Genomic DNA, 27,366 nt, shown 5'->3' on the forward strand with positions numbered 1-27,366 from the left:
TGAGGCCAACGCTGAATGAATTAAGTCGACTGTCTCAAAGATTTCCATTATCTGAACTTTCTCATGATATATTGAACGTTATTTAATAAATTATATAGGTTAGAAGAACCATTGCCCTTGTATTGACTCGAGATTATCAGTTCGCAGAATAGGTAATTAAAGTCAAAGCGGAACTGAGCGGTATTGGGCATGTTTTTCACAACAGAGTTCATTTGTAGGTAACTCGGGGACTGAATTAGGATCGAAAGTGTCCAAGTCCCAGCGGTTGGACTGACAGCACTCTCCGCAAGGAAATAAGTTAAAGCGTTGCGATAGTTCTTTTTATTGAAAGCCGACTGGTGACATGAAAACTGCAACTGAACTACAACAACAACTTTGATTATCAGGATACAAAAACTGATTAACTTGGATAGACCAAATAGCTGGATATGACAAAGTAAGAAAAACCAGGCGAAAAACCTAACCCCACGTAGTTCACATCCTGCATTATGGGAAAAGCTATGTTTTCTTGATTGTGGAAAAGTTATTTTTCTAACGACAATTCCTAGTTTTTTGCACAATAGAATCGTTAAGATATATGGACATTTTATATCTTTTGGTCAACGCTCTAGATATCGCAATTTTCGAAAAGTTGTTGCCCAGTGGAATTAATATTCGGATTTAATGAATTATTTATGTATAAATATCATAAATCGGACTAGACTTTTAGGTGCGACCAGTGCGGCTGTGTATGAACTTGAACTGCATTGACTAATATAGTGCGTTTGGCGTAGCCAAAGCCTGCACGCGCGCATATAAAACTTTATCGATCGAATTTCGGGCTTTTAAATTATCTCTTGATAATACCGATATCACTGACCGAAAAACCTTGGTGATTTAAGATTGGAAGCGTACAATACTCTGTCCGAATTTATATTTCCATTGTGCAAATAGATGACACAAAAATGGCTAGTGTTTTCACGACAATAGCCAACGGCCTGACGTCAGCTGCTGCCGACAGTGCGACATCACTAGCGACATCATTGACGTCAGTGGAAGATAAGTTCATCCGCGATGACTGGATTTGGATGGTAGTGGTCGGTTTCGTGGTTGCGTTCGCGCTAGCTTTCGGCATCGGAGCGAACGACGTGGCGAACACGTTCGGAACGATCGTCGGTGCCAAAGTGTTGACTCTCTATAAGGCTTGCGCCATCGCCTCGGTATTCGAATTAGCAGGCGCCATTTTAATCGGTAAGCATTACCACTCAGTTCCTCAGCCATAACAATCATTCATTGACAAAGAAATAAATGACTCAACTCTTAGATTAAAATGAAACCGGTCTATTTGAGTAGCTATTAACCAATTGCATGAATTATAACCGGACGCAGATTTATTTATGCGCAAGAATCTATCTGTTACCTGGGTCTACGAACATTATTTGACACTCCAATTATCCTCTTCATTCACGTGTCAGGATCGTTGGAAATACCGCGACCACACCACTGTTTGTGCAGATGATAGCCTTCTTTGGCCAACACTAATTACTTATTCTTAATTATGGTTAATCTATTTTGTGAATTTTTATGCAGTTAATGCAGTCGGTATTCATTAATCTGTTACACCACACAATGGAAACTAAAAACTTTTAAGAATCCATGATCACACATAGCTAGTGCCGATACACGTTCAATTCGCAGATCCTTAATTGCTAACTTACTTCAATACAAAAATGAATGCTGCTTCATCTTTACTTAGCGTCCGGCTTTTAAAAGAAATGAATGGGGGCATTTAAGGAGAGGTAACTGCGCGTCGTTGGGTATCGAGCATCGACTTTCAACAAATGCGCACACAAAACAAAAATGTTCATAAGGAAATGATCGTGCCTTCGGTTAAAATGTCCAGGTAAGGAATTAACGATGGGTGCGATTGTGAAGGCTAAAGCTTATGAATTCATGACAAAAAGGATTTTAGAAAGTCGTACATTGTACACAATAAATAATATTGTCGGGAATTTCCCTCCAATTGTCGAATAGTTTAGTTTTCCTGCCGTTCTTTTTGGCAGGTTCCCAACATGCTCCACACAAATGAGTTTTTGTGTGTATGAAGTACTTGTTAGTTGTAATTATTGGTTCGCTCTCGCGAGCAGAGCGCAGGCAACTCAGCTTGTAGAATAAATGTGAATACCAACGTTACAATTCATCTCTTCGTATGTCTTGTGGTCGAGACAAATATTTCATCTCAGAGGTAGTGTTGATGCGTCCAATACTTCACCATGGGGAGTCGTTTATCGACATACGTACTATAAGCTCGAAACTGTTACCTCTGTGCAAGCTCTTTTTTCGATCTTAAAATAGGGATTGTCCCCATTATTTATTTATTTGGCTGGTAAATTTTGTTTGATTTTTCGATTGAGTGTCCCTTACAGACCCACCACACCTGCCGGGAGCGAAACAGGGGGTTTGATTTTGAAATCGGAAATCGAAGTACAGATATAGATGTGTGATCGGCGGTCGAGTAAACAGAATATTTTAAAATCGAAGTACATAATTGGAAATTCGGTTCCGGTTCATTCAAACAATCTTCCATTCAGTCTGAACCGGCAAGCGACTGATTGGGATGAATTTTTCTGGCTGCCTAATTTAATACAATGAGATTCTGGAAATAGCTATATTACAAGATCATTTTGTCCATTTTTATATTTTTTTGGTCGTTTTCTACGTGTAAATAGTCCGATAGTTCTGTGCACGCTCTTACCGATGAAGACCTTTGCCGTTCCAAAACTAATAATTCTTACTTATGTATTTATCATAAGTATGTGGTTCCTTATGACTTGCGTTTGTAATACATGTATTCTATATTGACTTTTTATTTCAAATGGTACCGATTTGTTGCCTATAACTGCTATAAGATAATTGTATGGCGCTCATAAACGGTGTTGCCGGTGACCGCTGCTATCCAGTACTACGTAATAGACAGTCAAATTTTTCGTGGAAATATTCTGCATAATGATATAACACTGTTATTGGTACATCGTATGATAAATTAGTCTCGCGATTGTTGCAATTGCCTAAAGCATCGCGTAGATTGCCCGCATTATTGACATAACCAGTGGAATAAGAAGATCGTATTAATATTTCTATTACTGTAGTATTCCATGATCGTTCACAATGAGTTAATATTAATTATATGTTGCCACCATGGTAACGAGGTCGAAAAATGGATTTTCCCCATATCTTCTAGGGCCGGTTCCACAGTTGTGACTCAAGTACAAAAGTAGTCTTAAATCTTAGACTGGTCTTTGATTGTTAGATTGGCTAAAGAACTAAGCTAGTCTTGAACTGGTCTTCAGTCTAAGATATGACTATGGAACTGGTTGTCGAATAAACACCCATTTTGAAGGATCCCTATGGCACGGAGAAGTCACCTTGGGGTAATAGGAAATAGGTAATCCCAAGAAACAATCGAAATCACCCCTTACATTTGAAAATCTGGCGGATTTTCATAACCTTTCATAATGGCCACCACCGTTATTACTTAAATGGGATTTTCAACCAAAACTTTGAAACTAAATTTTGTCACCAACATTAACAAATTCCCCCCGGTAAAAATCCCCCAGTAAATATCCTCCAAATTTGATTTCACAGCAGTATGTTATAAAATACTTCAATATCTTTATCAAGAAAAACTTAAATAGTTTTCAAAAATTTCAAATTTTCCGTGGTGTTTTTCACAATATTCACCTTGGATAATCTGTGACTTTTACCAACTACGTGCATGAAAATGACATCATTCTGTGACTTTTACCGAGCAACATTCATTAAAATGATACGTATTATCGTAGTTTTGAAAATTTCTATGAAGAAATCTAGTTTAATAGTAAAATATCTATGTACCCTAAATATTGTTGTTAAAAGTATGTATTTCATTCTCACTGGCGAGAGAAATCCCTAGATTCGGCAAGAAAAGGAAAGTTTATATGGTTACATTTTGTGGTATATATTTCAAGCAAAGTTTCGGCTAAATACTATTAGCCATCATCGGGCATACTGAGAACAAAAGCAAATTAACAGAATATTCATAAGAGAATCACACAAAAGGGATAAGTGAGCGATATGATATGATTAAAATGTTGAAAAGATAATACAGATTGAGGTACCGGGTAATTTAAAAACAAAAACCGGAAACAAAAGAAGAAAACAAAGAAGGCAAACGGAAAACTAGGGGTAATATAACACAAATTGGAGTAATTTTTAAAATTGATTAAAATTTGTGGTTATTCAGAAAAAAAGAAAAAGAAAGGACATGAAAGTCATGCAGTGAGTGAGTGAGTGGAAGGAACAAGAATTAATATAATGGGGGTACAAGTGATGCGAAAAATTTAGAGATCAAAAAAATACATAACAATTGTTCAAATTTACACAATTTTTAAAATATTCAATGATCGCGGCAGATTCTATAATGTGACGTTTAGTTCTATCAGGACACGGAAACATTATAGCTGAGTTTTCAAAGTCAAAATTGTGACTGGTATCATAAACACGATTGGCTTCTCCACACGGGTTGGAACTTTTTAAGGTCGGTTTGTGTTGTCGGACGCGCTGGTCGCTGGTCGCGGCCCGTTTCCCCAATATATTTTTATCATATACTTTACAGGGGATTTTATATTCACCAATTTTCAGACGTTCCGTTTTGGAGGAATCATGAGTTAGGTTATGACTAAGTTTATCATTGTTATTGAAAACGTGTTGTTTGTTGTGGAGATAGACGAATGAAGGCGTTTTTGATTTTCAATGAAGGGACAACAGGTACGACAATGGGTTTGACGAGTGCGCAGAGCTTGAGATTTGCACCAATGGATACGACGTGCTCTCTGCAGAGCTTTATTCAAAAAGGGGTCAGGGAAAGCTAATGCCTGATGATGGCTAATGGCATTGAGCCGAAACAGTACTAGAAACATATATCATTTTACTAAAGAACTTTTTTTGCTGAATCTATCGTGGGGATTTCTTTTGTTATTCATCTTACAGGGATATTGTGTATCTTCTCGATTCATTAACAACACTGTCTCTTGGTTCCAGGGATATGATTAACTAGAGCTACGCTAGCTACCCTCGGCCGATAGAAATATTCAACAGAATAGATAGGGATCATTAAATTAATATAGGGTTCATCACTCTATAAGAATTTATACAAGGTTCATTATTGCAATGTCAGGTGAACTTACATCACAATCCTGAGTCGTACTCAAAAAGCATTCCGACCTGTACAAAAAAATGATTTGACATTTTTGCTGCTTTGAACTCTAAGAGAGAATGCATTATAAGCCTTTTCTATTGAGCCTAACGTCATGAAATCCCTTTCGATTTCATCCAGGTTCCAAAGTGTCGGACACTATACGAAAAGGCATAATTGATGTTCATCCATACAACGGATCTGAAGGAGTGCTGATGGTTGGAAATGTAGCCACGCTAACCGGTAAGTTAAAACATTACCATGTAATCACTCTCTTATAAGCTGCTTACCCACTTAATTATTTAGCAGATGGTGACATCTAATGGGCCCTTTGACAAGCGATTTTATCAACGCGAGTCAAAACGCCATGTGAACCCTCACCAAAATTTGGTCCCGTCTAAATTTGGACCGGACCAGGTACGGACCCATTCAGACCGGTCTAACTAGTTATCGTATGAACGCGGCTTCAGGTATTACCATAGAACTATAAGCGTACGGGAAGGCCGACTCCTCAAAAATCCGCTAGGCACCGCTAGTAATCTTGTGTTTTGTTCAGCGCCCTCACCGGTGGCGATAAACAATAGGTTTAAAAGTCTTAATACCAAATCTTGAAAAACGGTAATGTTCAATGCTCGCAGAGATTAATATAATCGATATTTCCGAGAACCTATTGTTTATCGCCACCGGTGAGGACGCTGATCAATTTCGAAAATAACAAAGGCAAATGTGTAGTGACGTCACGGAGTTGGCCTTCCCTTTCGCTTATAGTTCTATGGTATTACGTTGTCAAAATTAGTTTATTGTCAAGAAGAACCGTTGATAGCAGAAATTACATAGCAATATTACCCATAGTAAGAGGATGTACCCTATTGATTTTGGGGTCCAAGGATCTAACGTCAAGGTTATTACAGGTCATTCATGTGAAACCTTGTGAACATGATTCAGGAAGAACCGTTGATAGCAGGACTATCATAATATGTGATATCATGTGATATTACATTTTATGATTAAACCTAGGGAGAGGGTGTGCCCTATTGATATTGGGTCCAAAGATCAAAGGTCAAGGAAATTATAGGTCATTCATGTGAAACCTTGTGAATGGGATTTAAGACGAACCATTGATAGCAGGACAATGATATTTATTACATAGTGATATTGCCCCTAGGTAGAGGATGTGCCCTATTGATTTTGGGGTCCAAAGGTCAAGGTCACTAGAGGTCATTTATGTGAAACCTTGTGAATGCAATTTATGAAGAACCATTCATAGCAGGACAATGCTATATCAGTTTGATTTCGCCTGGAGGATGCCCTATTGATTTTGGGTCCCAAAGGTCAAGGTCAGTAGAAGTCATTTGCGCGTAAAATGCGATTCAAGAAGAACCATCGATAGCAGGACATTGCTATTTCATAGCATGATTATAACCGGAGAGAGGATGTGCCATACTGATTTTGTTCTAGGGTCGAAGGTCAAGGTTAAAATATCTTAATCACCAATGATTTCATTTCATTTGCAGGATCCTGTGTGTGGATGATTTTAGCGACATTTTTTTCAGTCCCAGTGAGTGGAACTCATTCAATAGTGGGAGCCGCTTTGGGATTCGCACTTGTAGCTAACGGAGCTCGTGGGCTGAACTGGATGAAAATAGGACTTATAGGTAAGAAACGATATTTATGTTTCGAACCTTTTTAGGAAAACGGTTATGCTCGCTATCTTGAGGGAGGGAGGGAATATTCCAAAATACATTTGATTAATGTTTTCATTTCTTTTTTTTCAAATTTCTAGTTGTATCGTGGATCATTTCTCCAATTCTCTCTGGGGGCGTATCTGTTCTAATATTTTACATCATACAGAAATTCATTCTACTTAAGGTAAGTTTATCCGACATGTCAATTAAACGAGTTAAAGGGCAACGCTAACATGCTGATTGATAATGATTATGAATATAAAATGCCACTTAATCTAAAATGAATAAAAAACGAATGAAACTTGTCCACAAAAACTGGCACTTCGGCATGTTATGAATAAACGTATAAACTCACCTGACCATGATCGTGGTTGCTATGTTTTAACGCAGTGATAGCAACTTCCGATTATGTAACAGAATATTATGTTTTCAAATTCAAGTCTGTATTCAAATTTTTGTTGTTAGCAATTCCGTGCAGCACGATAATCCAGTCATATCAAAATGATTTAACTTTACATTTGAATTCGTTCTGTAAAATGGTCTATCATCTATTTCATGTTTCCTGTTATGAAACAACAACGGTGGTCGGCTAGATACCAGTCGATAAAACTGGATCATTATCTACATACCCGTTATCTTTTTTTTCAGCCTGATCAGTTAGAACCGGGGTTGAAAACGCTTCCGTACATTTACGCTTTGACTATAGTTATAAACGTGTTTTCAGTTTTCTATGAGGGACCTCCAAGTAAGTATTCCCAATATGTGAGCTAGAAGGGCCTTCATAGCTCCAACTTTACACTCTAGGAAGTCGGCTCCTCAATAGCCGTCTAAATTCTCCGAAGCGATGATTCAATACGAACTTTACGGTCTTAAACCTCCAACCAATTTTAATAGTTATCGACATATATTATATTTGAATGTTTTCAAGGTCAAAATTGAGGCAACTTTTTAGCTATCGTGGTAGCTTACGTAGTTTACAGTAAAAAAATCCGAAACAATAAAACTTAAAGAAACTGTGCGTGATGAAATAGAACAAATGATCAGTCAGTAATTCTTTGTAAGGATATGTAGGTGTACTAAACTTAATAGACATGCGTTAAATTGAGAGGTTAATAAACTAAAACCTAGATAGCGTCAATTTTGATTCTATGTACTGTATTTTGTCTGCTTGCGCCCAGTTGTATATATAAACTAAACTATAAGTATGTTGTGATTGTAATTGCCACGGTTATCGAATTGATGATGCAAATTGATTATAGAATAGAATAAGTTTCATTGCTCGACAAAAATGCAATTGCTTAGAGCACAAAAACAAAATCAAAGTTCATTGAAATAAATTACAATAGTTAATGCGATTCACATATAAACAGATAACCAACAAATGATTGACATACATCGATTCGCTTATAAACAGATAATCAACAAATGAATGATATACATATATATATATATATATATATATATATATATACATACATACATACATACATACACATACACATGTGCAATATACAACGACATATACAAAAATTGCTTAGCGGTATTTGGAAGCAGTTTTGATAAATTCAGTAAGTTGTTAAAGTTTTTTCCCTTGCAATAGACCTTAGATATGACGTAACAGTGCGTCATACTGGCTATCAGGTGAACGCGAGCTACCTGAAGTAATGGGTCACGTGTGAATGCCATTTGACTGCAAATTTGATTGACACGTCACGCGTGACGTCTTCAACACCCCCGAAGGGTTACGTGTTCTCATTACAATACCACCAAATATTTACCTAATACGATACAATCATGTAGTCTTATTTTGAATTTTCGAACAGTGCTCGGATTTGATAAAATACCGCTATGGGGACTGTTTGTAATAAGTTTTGGCAGTGGTGCCATCTGTCTCGTGATCGTCATGTTTCTCGTGGTACCGTGGCAACGACGCATCATTAAAGGTAACAGTTGCGATTTTGAGATTTTTTTAAATCCGAGGGACGCGACGAGTCGGCCGATTCAGGCCATATTGGAAAAGCAGGATGACTTGCATACTCATATTTACGTAGAATCATTTGGTTTGCTATAAGACAGACAGAATGATTTGCTAACTTCCTAGTAAGGGGCATTCTTAGATTTAATTAATCAGGAATTAGGCCACATTTACCCCATGTTCCGTCACCAAAATCGGTTCTCGGTGATTGTGCTACCTGAATCCAGCAACCATATTCGATCAGGTGCCAGCACTCTATCTAGCGACAAGTACACTAACGAAAAACGAGCATGAACTTGTGATGTACGATTCTCGTCGTGTCGAAAGTGACCAGGCTATAAAATACGCAAATCTGAATTTTTGCCTGGAAGTCCTGAATGAATTAATGGCCCGACCGAAAAATTACATTTACATGATTTCTGTCAATGGACATCACACGTATTATAATATATGACATGAATCGGCTAACATATTCTCGTCACCTCGCTTGTAGATTATTGCCATTTTGAGAAAATACATAAATCCATGACCATCAAAGGAACTAATAGAGTGTAACTAACTATATTGGTTGAACGCAATGAATGTCAATGAATGTCAAAATTAGTTTCATTGATTGAAGTAATAACTAATTTTGTTTTGTTTTGAAAACAAACACAAGTATATTTAGGCCTAACTATTTTTACGAAATGTCTTAACGATGATTACATACTAACAAGACATAGGTAATCAATTCTTACTTGTAAATTAATCGATCAATTAATCAATTGGTAGATAAGTGCGAGTATATCCGCGCCAATGAAGAAGAGGAAAACATTACTGAAATGGTTGAGTATATACCGACAGGACTGAATAGTAGTGCTAGAAACTCAACCTCACATACCAGGATCGGTTCTCGGAGAATGTCGACGACGTCTTTGGACGCAAATAACGATATGAATCATAGAATTCCGGACATCAGTGATATTGTTAATAACCATGGTATGTAGAGAAAGTACAACCTACTTTGTTTTTTTTTTTCATTGAGTGCACATATTTTTAAGACTTACTACATATTCTATTCGACACGGGAGTAATCGACTGGGATCCATGGATCTTAAAATCTTGGGCGCTGAATTATGCGTTTGGATAGGCTTTTGATAGTCATTTGATCTTAAAAAATGAAATACATTAGAATTCCATGAAAATTGATGGCGGGCAACTGATACCGTTTTACCTTTTTGTTTAGCGAGAAAAAAAATGAATTGTATCGTTTCAATTGATCATAACTTTCAGTAAATATATAGACTTATTATCCACTAAGGAATTCGAGCAAAGTTATAATAGGCTAGATTCATGAAGTGTAGGTAGCATTCTTTAATTTTTAGTTAAAATCTCACTTATGAATAAAGATGCGTAGTAACGTTAACAAGTTTTCAGCAACAATGACTCCGCTACTTATATTATGTAATCATAGTGTTGTCGATTATGCACTAGGAGCTTTGGCGGGTCAAGTCCAATATCTGGTGAAACAGTGCATGGATGTAGTTGCACTAATGTTGAAATGGTGTGATTCGGTCAAGCTTATCAAATTTACTCCGACATTCCCGACACTCCCGTCATTTATGTGTCGGGTGTGTCGGGTAAAGGTATGATGTGTCTGAAAAGATGTGTTTTGAAAGTAGCTGTTTCTATCAGTTTCTATCACAAAGTCACTTTTTACAAATGGGTGGTTTTATAGTTGACTACTACTGCTTGTGTTCACTATCTAAACACGGATGGTTTAATTCAGTCAATTTTCCGCAGTAGACGACCACTATGAAAAAACAGCCACATTGATAGGAGGTAGACTATTTCAGAGCGACTGCTTTTAAATGTATACTACTGAAAAAGTAGTCGATATCGTAAATTGCTTATTGTTTTCAAGTGGACGTTTGAGAAAAATAGTGGGATAGACATGTTCCTGGATTCAGCCTTTCATATGCATTTATCCAGTGATGGCGAACTGGACTCCGCAACTTCGCGATCTATTAAATATCCTAGGCTAAGGACAAATATAGCACGAATAGAGTAAGAAAGTGAGAAATGGTTTTTTTCTCCATTAAGCAGCGACTCAAAGATCTGGCTGAATAACTCCAATAATGCAAAATTTCATCGAATTTTCAAATCATCAATAAGTAGGTTACAAGCGGTATCTGAATTTAAAATAGAAGATGAGCCTTGTTGACTTAATGATGGTTGTAGGGCTGTAATAAACAGGGCCTTAATCAAGATCAAAAGATCCTTTTAGTTTTCTTTTTTTAATTTTTATATTTTTGTCACTGAATTCCAGTTCACAAGTATGACAAATTGCGAGATACTATTCATTAACTGACGTTTTTGACATGTGTTTGCCTGGTTGGCTGCCATGCGTGAATAGTTTGATTCACCGATTGAATTCTACGGACTACAATTCGGACAAATCATTTAAAAACGAATTTAATTGCTGCCAAGTAGTTCAATTAACATAATCATTAATGCTGAAAACCTGTCATCTCTGCGTTGCAGCTATATTAAAAATCTTATTTCCAAAGGAGTCGTAGCCTCGTGATCAACTTTGTAAATAGACATAGTCGGTTGCATGCCTCATTTCGAAGTTAGAACAGGATTTGAATGACTTCTGGCCAATTGCAGCAGCATTCAAGAAAAGCATTTATTGTGTTGTTGGCAGAGATTAGCAAATTTTAGCCCAGGAGTGTGTGGTATTGAGCTTCCGTAGAGTAGCACTAAGGGATACCACCCTTAGAATAGTTAATGGACGATCAGCTGTTGCGTGGTGTTTTAGAATAGCACAGTTAGCAATGAACCTACGCCATACGTACCTCTCCTTTGTCGTTTTGAATTCATTCCTTGTCGAGAATAAACGCAATAATACGCAGAATAGTACAGCTGTATGTTGCTAGAGGCGGTATCTGCCAGTGGTCAAATCCATATACCATGGAAATGGTAAATAAATCGTAATCGTAATCAGCTGGACGGAGAGGACGTAAAATACTCCAAGGCCCCTCGGCGTATACTTTAGTAAACATAGTTCAAGACGATTAGGGACCCATTACACTAAAACACTAACGCTCATAGCTGGAGAGACGAATAGCGTTTACGCCACAGAACCTTTAGTACAAATGCTCAGATGGGAAAAGTTATCCAGTGCTGGATAACTGAGTGACGATAAACTTTATCTACATTTAGTATTGACTACTGACTTTTGAGCAACTGATCTGAGATATTTGGGACAGGGTACTATACTATATTCGTGTGACAGATTTAGAGTTAACTCTATAGATAAGAACTAGCTTAAAATGATTGATGCTGGTACTTATGTATACTCATTGATGCTAGTATGTATACTACCATTCCCGGACCATTCCATGAAGAAGTATATTACCATTCTCGTATGATATTTGAAGAAAGCTACTAGTCATTTACTTTGTAGCCTTATTCTCAGTTTGATAATGGTCAGGGAGGTGGGACAACCCGACCACCTGGTAGAATCGATCATTAGGAAGCCAATTTGATGACGACATGTTGAGATTTAGAAAATCCATCTTTTTGTGGATTCTTTTATGGGTTCTGGCTCAGAGAGCTTTTGAATTATACGTGTTTTACTGTAGACCATCCACCAACAGCTACGAAAAGACATGACGAAGTGGAAGTTCCAGAACACGACACACTGATAAAGGTATGTCTAATCTTGATTATCTACGCATATCTGGAAAGGACATAGAACTGGTCTATCATCAAGGACACGATGTTTAAACCACAGGGGTTTGGCGATGGGCTTGGATTTTATTTCCGGGTTGTTGATAATCTCGCGAGAATGGCGCTAAATATGAACTGCGAATAAATTCAAAATATCACGGAAATACCTTGTGTTTATATTGTTTATTTATCCGCTATAAAGTTTCGATAAACAATTGGTCGTTAAGGATCATTATCAGACGGTCGTCACGCTACTATATAAAAGAACAAGAGATGAAACGCCTTCAGAGTTGTGCCAGCCAGAAAGTTGAGACAGTCACGTGACTTAACGCTTCTTATTTGACTGAACGCGAACCTGAAGCATATAAGATGGAAACTATGATACGAAAAATATTTGAGAATAACTTACATTCAAATGCATTTTTTTACTATGAATTATATATTTCGTCATAATTTATTCCTTATAAGTTATTTATTTCATATGAATCATAATCTGACAATTGATATTGGTCTGTGAATATGTTAACTTTTCGTGTTGAAGTTTTAAATGCGATGACGTCATCAGAATGTCACGTGACTGTCCCAACTTTCTGGCTGAAAATTTAAGTACAGCGGAGGCCTGGCGTTTCATCCCTTGTGGTTTTATATAGTAAAGCGTGACGACCGCCTGATAATGATTCTTAACGACCAATTGTTTACCGAAACTTTATAGCGGATAAATAAACAATATAAACACAAGGTATTTCCGTGATATTTTGAATTTATTCGCAGTTCATATTTAGCGCCATTCTCGCGAGATTATCAACAACCCGTAAATAAAATCCAAGCCCATCACCAAACCCCTGTGGTTTAAACACCACGAAAATACGGTTGATTTATCGGTACGGTACATCCTCCCTCGACAGGGATTCGAACCTGATGGCATCGCTACACGCAGCCACGGCACGAAGGCCCGCCACACTAGTGGGGATGATGCAGATATAATGTTGATGGTGGTGTTGAATTTGATGATCACAAGAATAGAGATGGTGTAGATTGGGATGACAGCCATGATGCTGGTGATCCGATCATCCAGTCGTCCAGTCGACCAGTTATCCAGCCATCCAGTCACCTGGTACATTATGCCACCTGCGTAAAATCTCAGGTCAAAATGAAGAACCAAATCACTACCAACGTACTGATACGAATCAATCATTCATATTTTCATGTCAAGTATCTAATATACATAGGGTTATTTCTAGCACGATGGCATTTTGCGTGGATCGAAACGAGGCTCGGCGAGAGAGTTGGTGGCGAATAAAAAGAAGTCGGGGACTACCGGCGCGTGGCAGGTCGGCCCGAAATTATCCGTACCGACAACACCGAACAAAAATAGTGCTTCAAGTACTCCTCAACGTTCAACGAGTTTTACACTTGACGATCCCAACACAGTTGAATTCGGCCGACATTACGAGGACAAAGCAGGTAATTATCCTTTACAATCGATTGATTTATTCTAATCGAATCTGACACGAAATTGATGTACTAGTATATTTTTTCGTTAGAATTCACAATTTCCACACTCAATTGTGGTCTCATCAATAGCTTATAGACTCGGGTCAATGAATAGTCATTTACCATATCGACCTTTTGAAAATTAAAATTACTGGTGATTTTAAATTCTAGGTCGTCTTGAGAGAAAACGACAAGAAAATGAAATAGTTTCTATCAATCGCGCAGTAAGTTGAGGTTGTCGTCCAACATTGTATATTTCCCTGTCGTTTACACCACGGTATCGGTATGCAGTGGATAGGAGCCCCGTTGATGATACGCTGTTTTACAGTATTCCAAATTCTGTATCATTTATAGCGGTAGTCCGATTTTACTCAGTCGTTACTGTTTGTATCTCTGCTTTTGCATGCAGACAGGCATTTCACACAGTTCGCATCCTGCACAGGCAATACTAATGTCCTTTTTTTGGTCAATCTAGAAAAAATGTATACTCGAAATATTATATAACTTGTAACTATTTACAGATTTAAAGTATCTTAAACAATAATTATAATTTATTGAATCAAAAACTTTTAATGTTTCTCCCGACGTATACTTCCACATAGCCCGGTACAGCATGTGACGTATTCTCTCGTCACATTATTCCACCGAGCTATGTAAAGGGTTTGTACGTATGTTATACCTCAAGTATCGGGCCAAAACGTCCTCATGTCAAAACCACATGGGCTCGTCACGATAGTTGGGGGTCCAAAATCAAAGATTTGACCCAGTATCCTAGGTACCACTTGTCAAAAAAGAAAAGGGAAGAAAAGGCCACACCAAAAAAAATCCTGTTTCTCGGGCGGGGCAATCACCAAAATGGGTAGGTCGGAAGGGAATTTTTTTTTCTTTTTATAGTGTCAAAAAATCTTTACTTTTGTCTTGTTCATTCACATTTGCAATATTCCAATATCATTTGGGGGAACGCTTGTATTTCGAATTTACAACCTTAACTTGTACTTCGAAAAGAGGCAATTAGGATTATAACACGCTCGGATTGGCTCGAGCATACCTCGCCGATCTTTAAGAAATTGGGTATTCCAAAACTGCATGATATTTATAAACTTCAATTGGTCACATTTGTTTTTTCACAGTTACATAATTTGTTGCCCTCAGTTTTTAAAGAGTTTCTCTATTTTCGCAATGTTACTTGTAATAGGTGGTCCTCACGTCGACCCAAAAACCTGCACATCGAGTTCGCTTAACTGAATCTCAGAATTAACTCGATCAAAATTCAAGGACCTAAACATTGGAATGCACTGCCAACTAAACTAAAATCTATAAGTCAACTAAATACTTTCACCAAATCCCTTCAATCGTATCTAATTAGTAATTACTGAGCCCATTAGCATGTTAGCCTTTGGTTTTTGTTCGTTTTTTTTATCATAATATATCTAATTACTTTTGATTAGATTTATTATGCTACTTTTTCAGTATGATTGTGTAACGAGTGAATGATTGCTGTGAGAGGGTGTGAGGTGTGTATGTTGTGGAGGGGAAAGGACTTGTTTAAGCCGTTAATTTGGCTTTTCCTAAGCCCTCGCATAATTTATTGCTACACTGTTTATATTATACATGTATACCTAAATGCTTTGTTTCAATCTATTATGTGAATAAATACTTATACTTATACTTATAGAAAAAAAAAAATTTCGGGTATTCTTCTGACAGTGGGTAGGTCGCCGTAAATAATTTTTTACGGGACCAAATTTCCAGTTAAAGATATGATTAGCAGCTAGACGACCACAATAATAAAGGGAAGTTGATGTTTATGTATTATATTTCACACTTGGAAACTGTTTATAAAAAGAAAAACATCAAAATCTTGAATAGGCGTATAATATATTGTATACGGAATTCCTGGAATTTAACAATCCAAGGTCGTCATCAATATCTGATTAGCAACGTTGTCTGAGCACACAAGTACCATATCCAGAATAAAATTGTTAAATCCGATGTAATAAGATATTTTTATCATGTCCTCTCGGTGCCGACATCACGATTTCACGAAAAAGATAAAAAATTTACGAGAATGGAGAGCTTTGTAGTCGGTCGGCCACATATATATTTTTGAAAATAGTTATTTCATCCACAATTTTGAAATAGGTTCGGTAGGCAATTTTATTTTTTTCGGAAATTATTATTTGAAATGACGATATATCGGGTCGGTCGGGCCCGTGAAACAGGGTTTTCTTTTGGTGTGGCCTAACATTATGACATACAAGAATTGACCGTCTCATTTCAATCGCTCATAACTTCGTAACCTATCGACTGATTCGCACGAAATCAGCTTCGTTTCATTTCTAAGAGGTTACTTTTTCGTTTGAGACTTTTCCCGACTTAATTGGTCGAGAGACACCCGATAAATCACGACTCAAACCCGAAAAAAACGAGTCAAAATAGCCAAAGCCAGAATTACTAGGACGTCTCGGAGTAGTCGATTTCGGACGAAAAACGATGAGTTGACGCGGTTCCCGGACGTAAATCATCACATATCATACATCCCTGGAAAGCTTATGAACTGACCTTATTGAAAAATGCGTTGATTTGATAATCCGTTCCGATACCGGCGAGTGGCGAGCTGATAATCCAGATTGATGCGATAAATACGATTTCCAAGTGCATTCCGGCCGCCATTAACTGCGTGACGTCATGAGAAATCCCAGCATGCAACGCTAGCTAATTAACATATTCAGTCGACCAATCACGTATCGCAAATTTTTCAGTCCTTAGAGACCGTGACGTCACACCATCAATGGCGGTTCAGTGACGCTTAAAGTGCGTATTAATCGGATCGATCTGGATTGTGTCGACGGTCAATTCTTGTATGTCAAAATGTTAGCTCCGTTTTCTTTTTTTATAGGTGGTACCTAGGATACTGGGTCAAATATTTGATTTTAGACCCCCAGCTATCGTGACGAGCCCCTGTGGTAAAAACGTCCTCGCATACCCGGTGAAAACGTCCTCGCTTTTGTCGGTCAAAACGTCCTCACTTTCGTCAGTCAAAACGTCCTCACTCACGCCAGAATAACTTTATCATACAATAAATTCCGTCAGTGCATATAGTTATTACTACTGTTAAATCCGAGTTATAAGCTAAATATATGACCTTGGCGTATGAGGCAGTCGATCAATATTTACAAAAACAGAAAATAAAAGTATTCAAAACATAAGACAAACGTTATTTACAACATACTAATTACATACTATCGGAGGAGGGGTCTAAATACATCTAAAAAAGTTCAGATTTTTTAAAACATCAAGGTTCCTAAAGGTGCCGCCCTCTCCCCACTACTGTTGATTGGGCTGTTGAGTGTGGGAGAGGACATAGGCCCCTAATACAGACAAGGACGTTTTGACCGGAGGACGTTTTGGCGCGAGGACGTTTTGACATGAGGACGTTTTGACCGTAATTCCTACCTCACGGCGCTATGTTTACAACTTGAACTTACCAGAGCTCAAAGCTGCTGCTATATCCAGCCTCCCTACGTAGATACCTACGTCACTCTCACCTATCTTCTACTCAATGTCTTATGTGCGACGTAAACCTTTGCGTAGGTTGTTTACTAACCGCAGCCACTGCCCCGAACTCTGGCTTCCTTTCCCGTTACTAATTTATCACCCCAATAGCACGACGTTTCGATCTCACCCTAGGGGTTATCGTCGCACGTTCTCTCTCCACGTTTGATTGTGGCTATTCCACCACTTGAAATTTTGTTTTTTCTGTAGAAATACTTTCGAGCACCTCTCATCAGCTTAAATATATACATTTTATCTTGTACGCGGAGTTAGTGTCACCTGTGAATGCAGGAGTGAATTACGCGTGTTCTAACTAAACGACACCACATGATTTTCCATGGATTATTTGTTTGTTTGTATTGAAACGTTTTAAAGATCCATGCCGGCACTTACAGGGAAAGTATTCTATAAACGACGGAAAGTAGGTGACCTAAGACATGGTTCCAAGCAAGATTCTATTTCTAGAACAGGCCTGCAGTTTTATTCCACGACAACGCGTCGCATCCAAATAGTTAACGCGCCGCCGCAACACGCCACGGCAACGCGCCGCGTCGAAGCACCGTTTTGGACTAAGCCGTGGTCTAATGATGGGAGGATGAGTTTCATTGTTCTTGAGTTTTATTGTCTTATACGGATTTTCTTGTCACTTGGTATGTGGATTGAAGGCATGAGACGGGTGAACTCTACCGTTTTCGATGTAAGTAGGTTGTCCAAATGGCCGCCACAGTTAAATCGGTGTCTTAAATAGCCGATTTGGAGCTTGTTACTATTCTAAGGTGTAGATTTTTTTGCTGATTTTCTTTATACTTGAATGGTGGTCTTATGATCGGAGGGAATGAGCCCAATTTTTGACATATAGATTTAACGAAAGCAACCAAATTTCTGTATGAAGTAGCATTTTGGATGTCGTTCTTGCTGTAGAATTTATAGCTTTTCGTATAACTTGCTATGTGTATTAAAGGTTGGAGAGGAGTTTGACGCGTATACGTTATCAGTCATATTGAAACTCATTTTGTGAGATGAAACTTAGTGTTAAGAATACGTACCCTATCACAATCTTGAATTCTCTACATGACTCACTCACTGGCCGAGGTGTATTCTCTACGTATGTCTAGTTATTGAATGATATTGATTAGATATGTAATAATATATATTTATATCAGTAAGTTTTGTAAATATTGCTAAATGTGGGTTTTCATATTAAAGGGTCAAGCAGAAAGAAAATAAAGGAAACCATAAAGAGTTTAATACAAAATACCAATTTTCAAACCTATGTAATTTAGATTAATACAAATTGTTTCATCTTTTAGATTAATTAATTCGTAAAAAATATGAAATATCTATTTTGATATATATGTTTTAACGTTAGATGAAAATTGTGTGTTTTTGAAATTATGGTTATTTCTGAATGATTAAAAATTTTTTTCTTCGTCCTTTGAGTATGAAAACCCACATTTACCAGTACTGCTTTTGATCTCTTCATACATTTTCTTGGCATTGCCTTCATGTTGACAGACTCAACAATTTTTTTCTTATTATTAAGGGTCTTATGTAGGTGTTGATATAAAAATTTTATCAAAATTTACCTCCGTATATGAATATCTTCCGTGTAAATATTCATTTAGATAACTAACCAATATTTCAAATGAAGTAGATAAAACATGCTGATATCTAATTAATCATAATAATTTATAAATTCTATAGGATAGGCTCATTGGAATATAGGTAATAATGCTGGTGGTAAAAATGCCATAGGGAGGAATGCCACTACAAAAAAATGCCAGGGGTAAACAGATTAGAGGAAAATCATAATACACGTGAAATGCTAGGAGGAAATATGCAGATGATTAAGCAAACATGAAAATTTATTAACATTGGACATGATATTCTTATTTACACTAGATGTCATATATTGAATGCACAGTTTAGATATAAAATACTTCTAAATAAACCTAATTGAAATTAAAAGTGAATCAGTAATTTATTTCTAAAAAGTTACTCATAGGCAATTGAGACAAGAGAACATTCACACTGGACAATATGATTATGGCATCTAGATACAACACATTTCTCGATTATTGGAAACTGGAAAATTAATTGAATTAAAATGAATTTGGTTGAGACATAACATATTTCTAGATCAATGAATTTCTTGTTGTAATTCATAATAACCAATGAACAATTAAATGAATAGTTTATCAGAAGATTTTGAGAAAACTAGTTTGTTATGATGTATAGAATCAAAAGTTGTGCTGAAAACATTAGACTAGATATCTGGTTTTTGTGCCAACCGTAGGCTGAGCCGATTACTATACAAATGGAGCGAATTTAAATGACATGGTTTCCTGAGTAATGGCTCTTTGACTGTGCGACTGAGCATATATTCATACAAATCATTCATTAGAGCGTTATCCACTCTCCAACCCCCATGAAGCTGAATTTTGAAAGAGGACATCGTTGAAATTTATATTAGTTTTTTCGCAAATATCTGATGGCAAAGATTTCTGTTTTAAAAAAGTCAATCAGAAAGCAAAGACTCCTCTATGATTGGCTTAGCCGCAGAGATCAGCAGGTGTTCACGTGAACCCGCGGTATCGTCTACCGTTGACTTCCGGGTTTTATTTTAAGATCCAAAATTGTATTTCAATAACGATTTCTGTGAAATCTTTAGTTAATTTGGTTTTTGGGAGGAATATTTTTATTTGCACTACAGAAAATATAATTGACAATTGTGCAAAGTCCGGGAAAATAGCTTTTTCTCAAATCGGATTGGATGACCTTGATATGCCAATTAGCCATGTGCTCAAACTGCAGATTCAATCAAGTTTTATTCTGAAAAAAATATAAAATCCAATTCAATTTTACTTTATTGAACAAAGTTTATCAGCAATTTTGTTTTATGGAGCAAATTTAAGAACATTCAGTTCTATTCCGCATTCAAATGAATAAGACCAAGGGAAAAGATTTATCTGAGGTATTTGCTCCTGCCAGCTCCAGTCACTGTCTGTGCTACTTATGATAACACGATTGAATTGTGTAAATCATTAGCCTGGGATTGACTATTCTATGAGCTGGGAATGTATTTGGACAAATTTAAAACCCACAGAATGCATCATTTGCCATTTTACGAAAAGCTGACAGGCTGGCCATAGTGCCCCTTGGGGCTCTTGTTTGTTTTAATTTTGGAAATGAATATACGGATAAAGTGCATACTATTTCCTTCTGGCATTTTAGACCCCTAACATTTTCACCTCTGGCATTATTATCGCGTGTAGGCACATTGGTACCGTATCTGAGGATCCAAATGGCTCTAAAGCCTTTCATTTTAAATGCCACTACCGTCAAGATCTATGAAATAACGATCAACACTCTACTTCATATCTTCTTTCCGTAGAATGGAAACTCCTTTAGAGCATTTTGTAGATACGATTGTTGCCAATCAGAAAAAATTCATAAACTGTAGATTTGGCAGTGGCGGCCATCTTAGATAACCTTAAAGCAGATTCTACTTTTTACCCACCCGAAACCTGCAAACCAAGTAGTATGAGAAATCGGTTGAAAACTACAAAAGACTGACGAGTGGGAAAAAGGCTTTTTACATACTTCTATGGCCCTGACGGCTATCCAAGATGACCTTCATATAGGTCAAAAATATTGGGCAAATCGTCCTCCATATATCACCCGTAGAGCGGGAACAAGGCATGCACGACTGCTCGCCTGCCCATCTTAGTTAATTAGACTTACACCTAGTCCTTGAGATTTTCACCTTTTCTGTTTGTTTTTTTTTTTTCATTTCAGGTTCAACGGTTGAAGTCACGTGCCCTAATCACTGATACTTTAGAAGCTCGATTTCTGTTCTCGACTTTACAAATACTCACATCAGTGTTCGGAGGTTTTGCGCATGGTGGTAATGACGTCAGGTATGGATTTGCAAATTTCTGGGTGAATATAAATCGACATAATGCAGGGACCCAAGCGATGGGTGGTGTTGCCCTTTAGATACCTCCAGAAAAATTCAGGATCTACTTTCGAAATAAAAAAAAATTGTATAAGCCCATTGACCCAAACCCTAATAACTTGTTATATCACTCACAACCACCTTTTTTATATTTTCGTCGATCCGGGTAGTTAGACATTTGAAAACATTTTTGCTTTTTCCAAATGTATGTGATGGCGCATGATTTCTCTATCGCTTCACTCAGATGTAAAGGATACAAAGCTTACACAAAACTACGTGCTACTCTAAAATTATCTCGTTTAGAGTCGATTGATTAAATTTTAAAAGCCATTCTTATTTGAAAAATTCCAATCGATCGAGGGCAACATGGGATCCAAACGCGCTGGGCTGACTTACTTAATCAGATCCCCTGCAATAGGCCTACTGACTCGCATGCGAATGTATGTCGTACGATGCAGTGTTAGCGTATAGTTACAGCGTACGACTAACGCACAGATCAAATATTCGACTCTCGCCTGAGGAATTGTACTTTACAAGGAGGAATTATACTTTGAGGAATACTATACACTTTTTACACATTAAATAATACAAATTTATACATGGTCCACTATATTCACGGGCAATTATAACCGCTCTACATAGGTCTATTTATATCCGTGTTACGTGCAGCAACCACAGGCACAGGACATCGTCAGTACGCCCTATTCCATGATGTGACACTCAATTTACGGGCAATTGCACTGTGTTGACTGCAGCATTCATGGGCATAGATATTCAGTGCGATCTTTTTGGTGATCATTGTGATTTCCCACTTTAGTTTTTCTTTAATTTTCTGAAAAACTGTAACAAAACACATAACAAGAAAATTAATTTTGAATATAGCTGCCAAGCAGCGATGACGGGTTTTCTGCAAAGCCATTCAGAATGATGGGAATTGTAGTGAATTGAAATATCGATACATAGAATAAAATGCATTGACAGATTCGAACCTAATATGCAACCACTGTGTAAACGTCAAATATGATTCAGCTTTGAAACCGAACATGCGCGGACGTACAATCAACGAATATTGATTTATTTGACCAGGCATTTATTTTGGCATTCAAACATCATGATACTGTATTATCAACATGCTTTAAAATGGATCTGTCCTATTAAGAACTCATCTTAAGCAACTGCTGAGTCGATAGATTGAGTGAACTTACAGATAAGAACGTATTGTGATTTAGAATAGATTAAATAAGTTAATCTCTTTATTGAAATATTTGAATAAATACATATATTGTAGTGTAGATTCAATCTATAAATTATGAATTGATTTGGTCTGGGTTTCCGGCTGATGTTGATTTTGGCTTTATTTATGGATTACAAATTCTATAGTGATAAACAATTGATACCTGCAACATGTGTGTAAATCAAACCTATTTCACTAGTTGCGTGTGTTTCCTAATAAACGGGAGAGTCACTCTTGATCTGAGTTATTAGAAAAATAATGTTCATTTAGTTATAGAAATTCATTGCCTTTTTGGAAATTCTGTAATAATATTTGATCTGTCCTAATTTTTATTACTGTATGAACCAATGATATGCTTTGTAAGTATGATGTAATAAAATAAATTTGAATTTGAATTAAATTTGAACATGAGAATCAAGCATAACATTTTGTGTGTTTTTTCAACTTGTCTTACTTGTCTTTTATTAACAGTTCCATAGTTTCAATTACAATCAAATCCAAATTGGCTAAAAAGTACATATGACTAAATGAAATGAACTGTTAGTCACTGCAAACCTATTCCAGTGTTATATCGATCGTGTTGAATCACTTTCCTTGAGTTGAAAGAATCAGATCTTCTATGGTGCAACATCGGTCGAAGAGAGATATCTTCATTGGTGTTGACTGTCCTTGACCATCTAACTTCATGCGTTTGACATTGGAATCAGCCATCATACCCATTTGAACTGCAAAATATTCATACAACATTAAAACCTATCATTCTGACCCCGTTCAAGTGGCCAAGGTGTCCCAGAACTCCTCATTTTTGAGGCTGAAACTAGCAAGCAAATATGTTCCGGCGTGTTGAACGACCGACTTTTGCAGGAGAACACATATCAATTGACGTTAGCAGTATATCACAAAGTTAAGTGTTGGCTGGATGTCTGAACTTCAGGAATCCTCCATTTCTCGTCTTTTAATAGGAACCTTCTTCTTTTATACATTACAGCAATGCTATTGGGCCGTTGATTGGTTTATGGATTGTAGCGCAGACCGGAAATGTCACCCAGAATGCCCCGACTCCGATATGGCTCTTATTCTATGGTGGAGCTGGTATAATCGTAGGTCTCTGGCTCTGGGGACGTAGAGTAATCAAAACAATGGGTGAAGATCTGACCAAATTGACTCCGTCTAGGTACGAAATAACGATAAACAATTATGAGATGTAGAAAACTAGATTATTTCATTGATTTATGAATATCGCATTCCGGGGTGTCATGCTTGAGTTTCTATCATTATCTCACATGCCGTTTAATTTTTAGCCAACTTGAGACGGCTATTGCGTTCACTTCTCGCCCGTCCGTCCGTAGATGGAATCCAGTTATTTTGGGAAGTTTATTGAAGACGCTCCAATGTAATGCCTTGATATATGATCTACACATGTATCTACCCTAGACACATCTTCCGCCCAAAAACTGGTCCGGTCAGAACCATTGTTGTTCGCAAAAATCCGCACTTTTTACAAATTTTTCAAGTTTTTGAGGGACATTTTCAAGACGCTTCAATCAACTACCTTGATCGTTCGTTTGTATTTGTATCCCAAAGGGCCCATCTGCATGAGAAATTTGGGGCGATTAGACTCTTGAGATGAGCGTCCTGTGACCTTTTATATTGTTCCTAACAATTACAGTTTTGTCTCGAGTCATGTAGCTTCCTACTGGTTTTTCATTTACATTTTTAAAGGGATTTTTTAATACATCAGAAGGTATTTTTGATCAGTCAATTATCACAAAAAAAGGTGGAAAAAGCTATTTAAAGAACATATCATGAGCTTTTAACTCAAAGTCTTGATATTTGATCAATATTGCCACTGTCATAAGATGCATCTCCTCGTATGGAAATGGAATCACCTAATTCTTTGTTCTTGCCACCAGGGGGAGTTAAATATTTACTAATATATACTTTGTCTATTTATATTGGTATCTTTGCAAATTTGCAACAATCAAAGTTGTAGCTCATTACATTTTCTATGAATCCGGTGAGTTTCAAGGTCATTGCTTATCCTTTATGGGCACTAGAGGGCGTTGGATAGTAGAATAACGAAGTATTTCCTTATTATATTGGTACCTAGCCATATTTTATATTTGTTATCACAATCAATTGCAAATTTGTAGCTCGTGATGTACTATATGATTTTGGTGAGTTTCAAGGTCATTGGTCTTTTTACATGGTCACCAGGGGCGTTGAATATTGCAATTGCTAGAATGTGAGCATTTGAGACATTTTCCTAAGTTAGGCATGGTTTCCTTGGACCCCAAGTTTGGTTGGGGTGGGCACTTTAAGTTTTGCAAGGTACTTTCAGAATGGCAAGTGGATTGAGGATGAAAAAAATATCAGCATTATTGTTTCCTTTGTAGTGGCTTTTGTATCGAAATAGGCTCAGCGTTAACAGTATTGATTGCTTCAAACGTCGGTATACCCATATCAACGACGCACTGTAAAGTTGGCTCGGTGGTTGCTGTCGGTCGATACCGTTCGAAGGAAAATGTCGACTGGCGTTTGTTCAGAAATATTATATTTGCTTGGATTGTAACCCTGCCGGTCTCTGGCGGTATAAGTGCAGCTGTGTTCGCTGCCCTTCGATTGATAATTGTAGCGTGATGTTGTTCGAATGAATTCCTTCTTACTACGAATTCAACCGTGACACTATCCCAATTGAGAATGATTGGAGCTCCTATTTTGTTCGTGATTATTACTTAAAATCTACAGCAGGTTTACGCCTGTGCATATAGCAATCGATAAACTCATTTTAAACAAATGACGTCCGCTCAGTCGCATTCCGCTTGACAATGTTGCTAGCAAAGGTCATCAGGTGTTGCTAGCATGGATACATGGACAACCACTCCAGGATTTAACGGATTTAATTGAAATGTACCAATAAATTTCATGAATGATTAGTGAAAATTGCATTTTAAATACGGACCATTAGAGTAATGATTTGCCCAATTTATGATGAAGAAGGCTTGTACAATTTCGATAAAAGTTCACTGAAAATGATCGAAATCTCGTCCGAGTTGCCGCACCGAACCTCATGTCATGCAATTAGTGCAACGAATTCGATTCTTTCTATAATTATCGTCGTCGTCGTCGTCGTCATCATCATTCATTCATGCCGCTTTGAATCGACGAAATCGGCTTGACGGTTTATCCAGGGATGAAAAGTCACGTTCACGCCATATATATCATGTATATATGTAACTTATGATATGTAACTTATGCAAATAATGATGTATGAAAATAATGTTTAAACTGCTCATTTCAAATAGGCTCCTAAAAAAATCTGGATGGTAACATATAGACGGCAACCTGTCTATGATAAGCATACAAGCCTATCGGATTAAAAGCTTACCACCATTGATTAGCAACTAACTAGATAAACAGAAGTCTGTTAAACTTATTGAAATATAACGATATATACTTTTCAAAAATTTACAGAAATTTGGTATCTGCTTCATTTCGGATTCATAATCTACACACAGATTGTGGAATCCTCCGTATCATCCACCTTGTGTTGGGTTATCTTGCATGATCTTATTTTGATGACTTTGGCAGATTCCTCCGGATTTCCCAAATCTTCAAAATAGTTATTTGACACAAACACTTTTATCTCTTGTGTTCTAATTTCATTTTCCTTATTTACTTCCTCTCTTCCTTTTCTAAACTAGCCTCTCTTCCGTTTCCTAGTCTTCTTCTTCTTTTTCCGAGCAAAAACCTCAGACTTTTATTCTATTTTGACATTCCCCAATTCTTTAAGCTATCCGCTCACGCTTAACTAAACTGACCGTATTAATTTCAATTGCTGTGTTCAGCCTCGTCATTTCCTGTACACAGTGTATTTAATTACTAGAGTTACTGCACCACTACCTATAGTAGTTTATTATCCTACGAAGTTATGTTAACATTTACTATAGTAACCCCACTTCTAATAATAGCTACTAAGAACTCTTATTTCTTCCCACAAAACTACCCCCTTGTAACCTGGGCCACTTCTGATAGTGTGCAATACAGGCGGACAAACCATCTAGTCATTCATCATAATGTTGGCCAAACAGAAGATAAAAATCAGGATGGGCCATCACTGTTCGTTACTCGTCAATCGTTTTTCACGGTGCACTCTTATATCCTCTTAAAAATCGATGTCTGGATATAATATATCAGAGTCGAGAAATCAATAATAACTGATAGATGCATCTATAGATGCATCTACCTCTAAAATATATGTAATGAAAACATTAAAAAGAGTTCAGCCATTCATGACGTATGTGTGCCATTATAACTAGCTCTTACCCCTTCCCCACATTCGTTTTTTGACCATATACATAGACTTGAATATACAATTTCCATCGCGGCGAAGGCCTACGTATGCATGCTTGCAAGCCCATATTGCTATCACACAGATTGATAACTTGCTTGGGGAGTCGATAACTTTCGTTAGAAACTTTCTTGGGCTCTGATATTTACACACATTTAATGCAGTAATAAAATCTAGGTTGACTATAT

At 37.1% G+C, this 27,366-nt stretch overlaps 1 protein-coding gene across 1 annotated transcript; it reads left to right on the forward strand.

The window, feature by feature from the left end:
• Positions 1 to 181: 181 nt before the first annotated feature.
• On the forward strand, positions 182 to 27,366 carry LOC141907702 (sodium-dependent phosphate transporter 1-like). Its single transcript, XM_074797442.1, has 13 exons — positions 182 to 1,230; positions 5,354 to 5,455; positions 6,727 to 6,867; positions 6,996 to 7,081; positions 7,546 to 7,642; positions 8,721 to 8,840; positions 9,644 to 9,850; positions 12,499 to 12,566; positions 13,828 to 14,050; positions 14,252 to 14,304; positions 21,434 to 21,555; positions 23,816 to 24,001; positions 25,224 to 27,366. The coding sequence occupies exons 1-13, from the start codon at positions 945 to 947 to the stop codon at positions 25,465 to 25,467; spliced, it is 1,935 nt and encodes a 644-aa protein (XP_074653543.1). The 5' UTR covers positions 182 to 944; the 3' UTR covers positions 25,468 to 27,366.

This window comes from Tubulanus polymorphus, chromosome 6 (genome assembly GCF_964204645.1).
Source record: "Tubulanus polymorphus chromosome 6, tnTubPoly1.2, whole genome shotgun sequence".
NCBI classification, from domain to species: domain Eukaryota; kingdom Metazoa; phylum Nemertea; class Palaeonemertea; order Tubulaniformes; family Tubulanidae; genus Tubulanus; species Tubulanus polymorphus.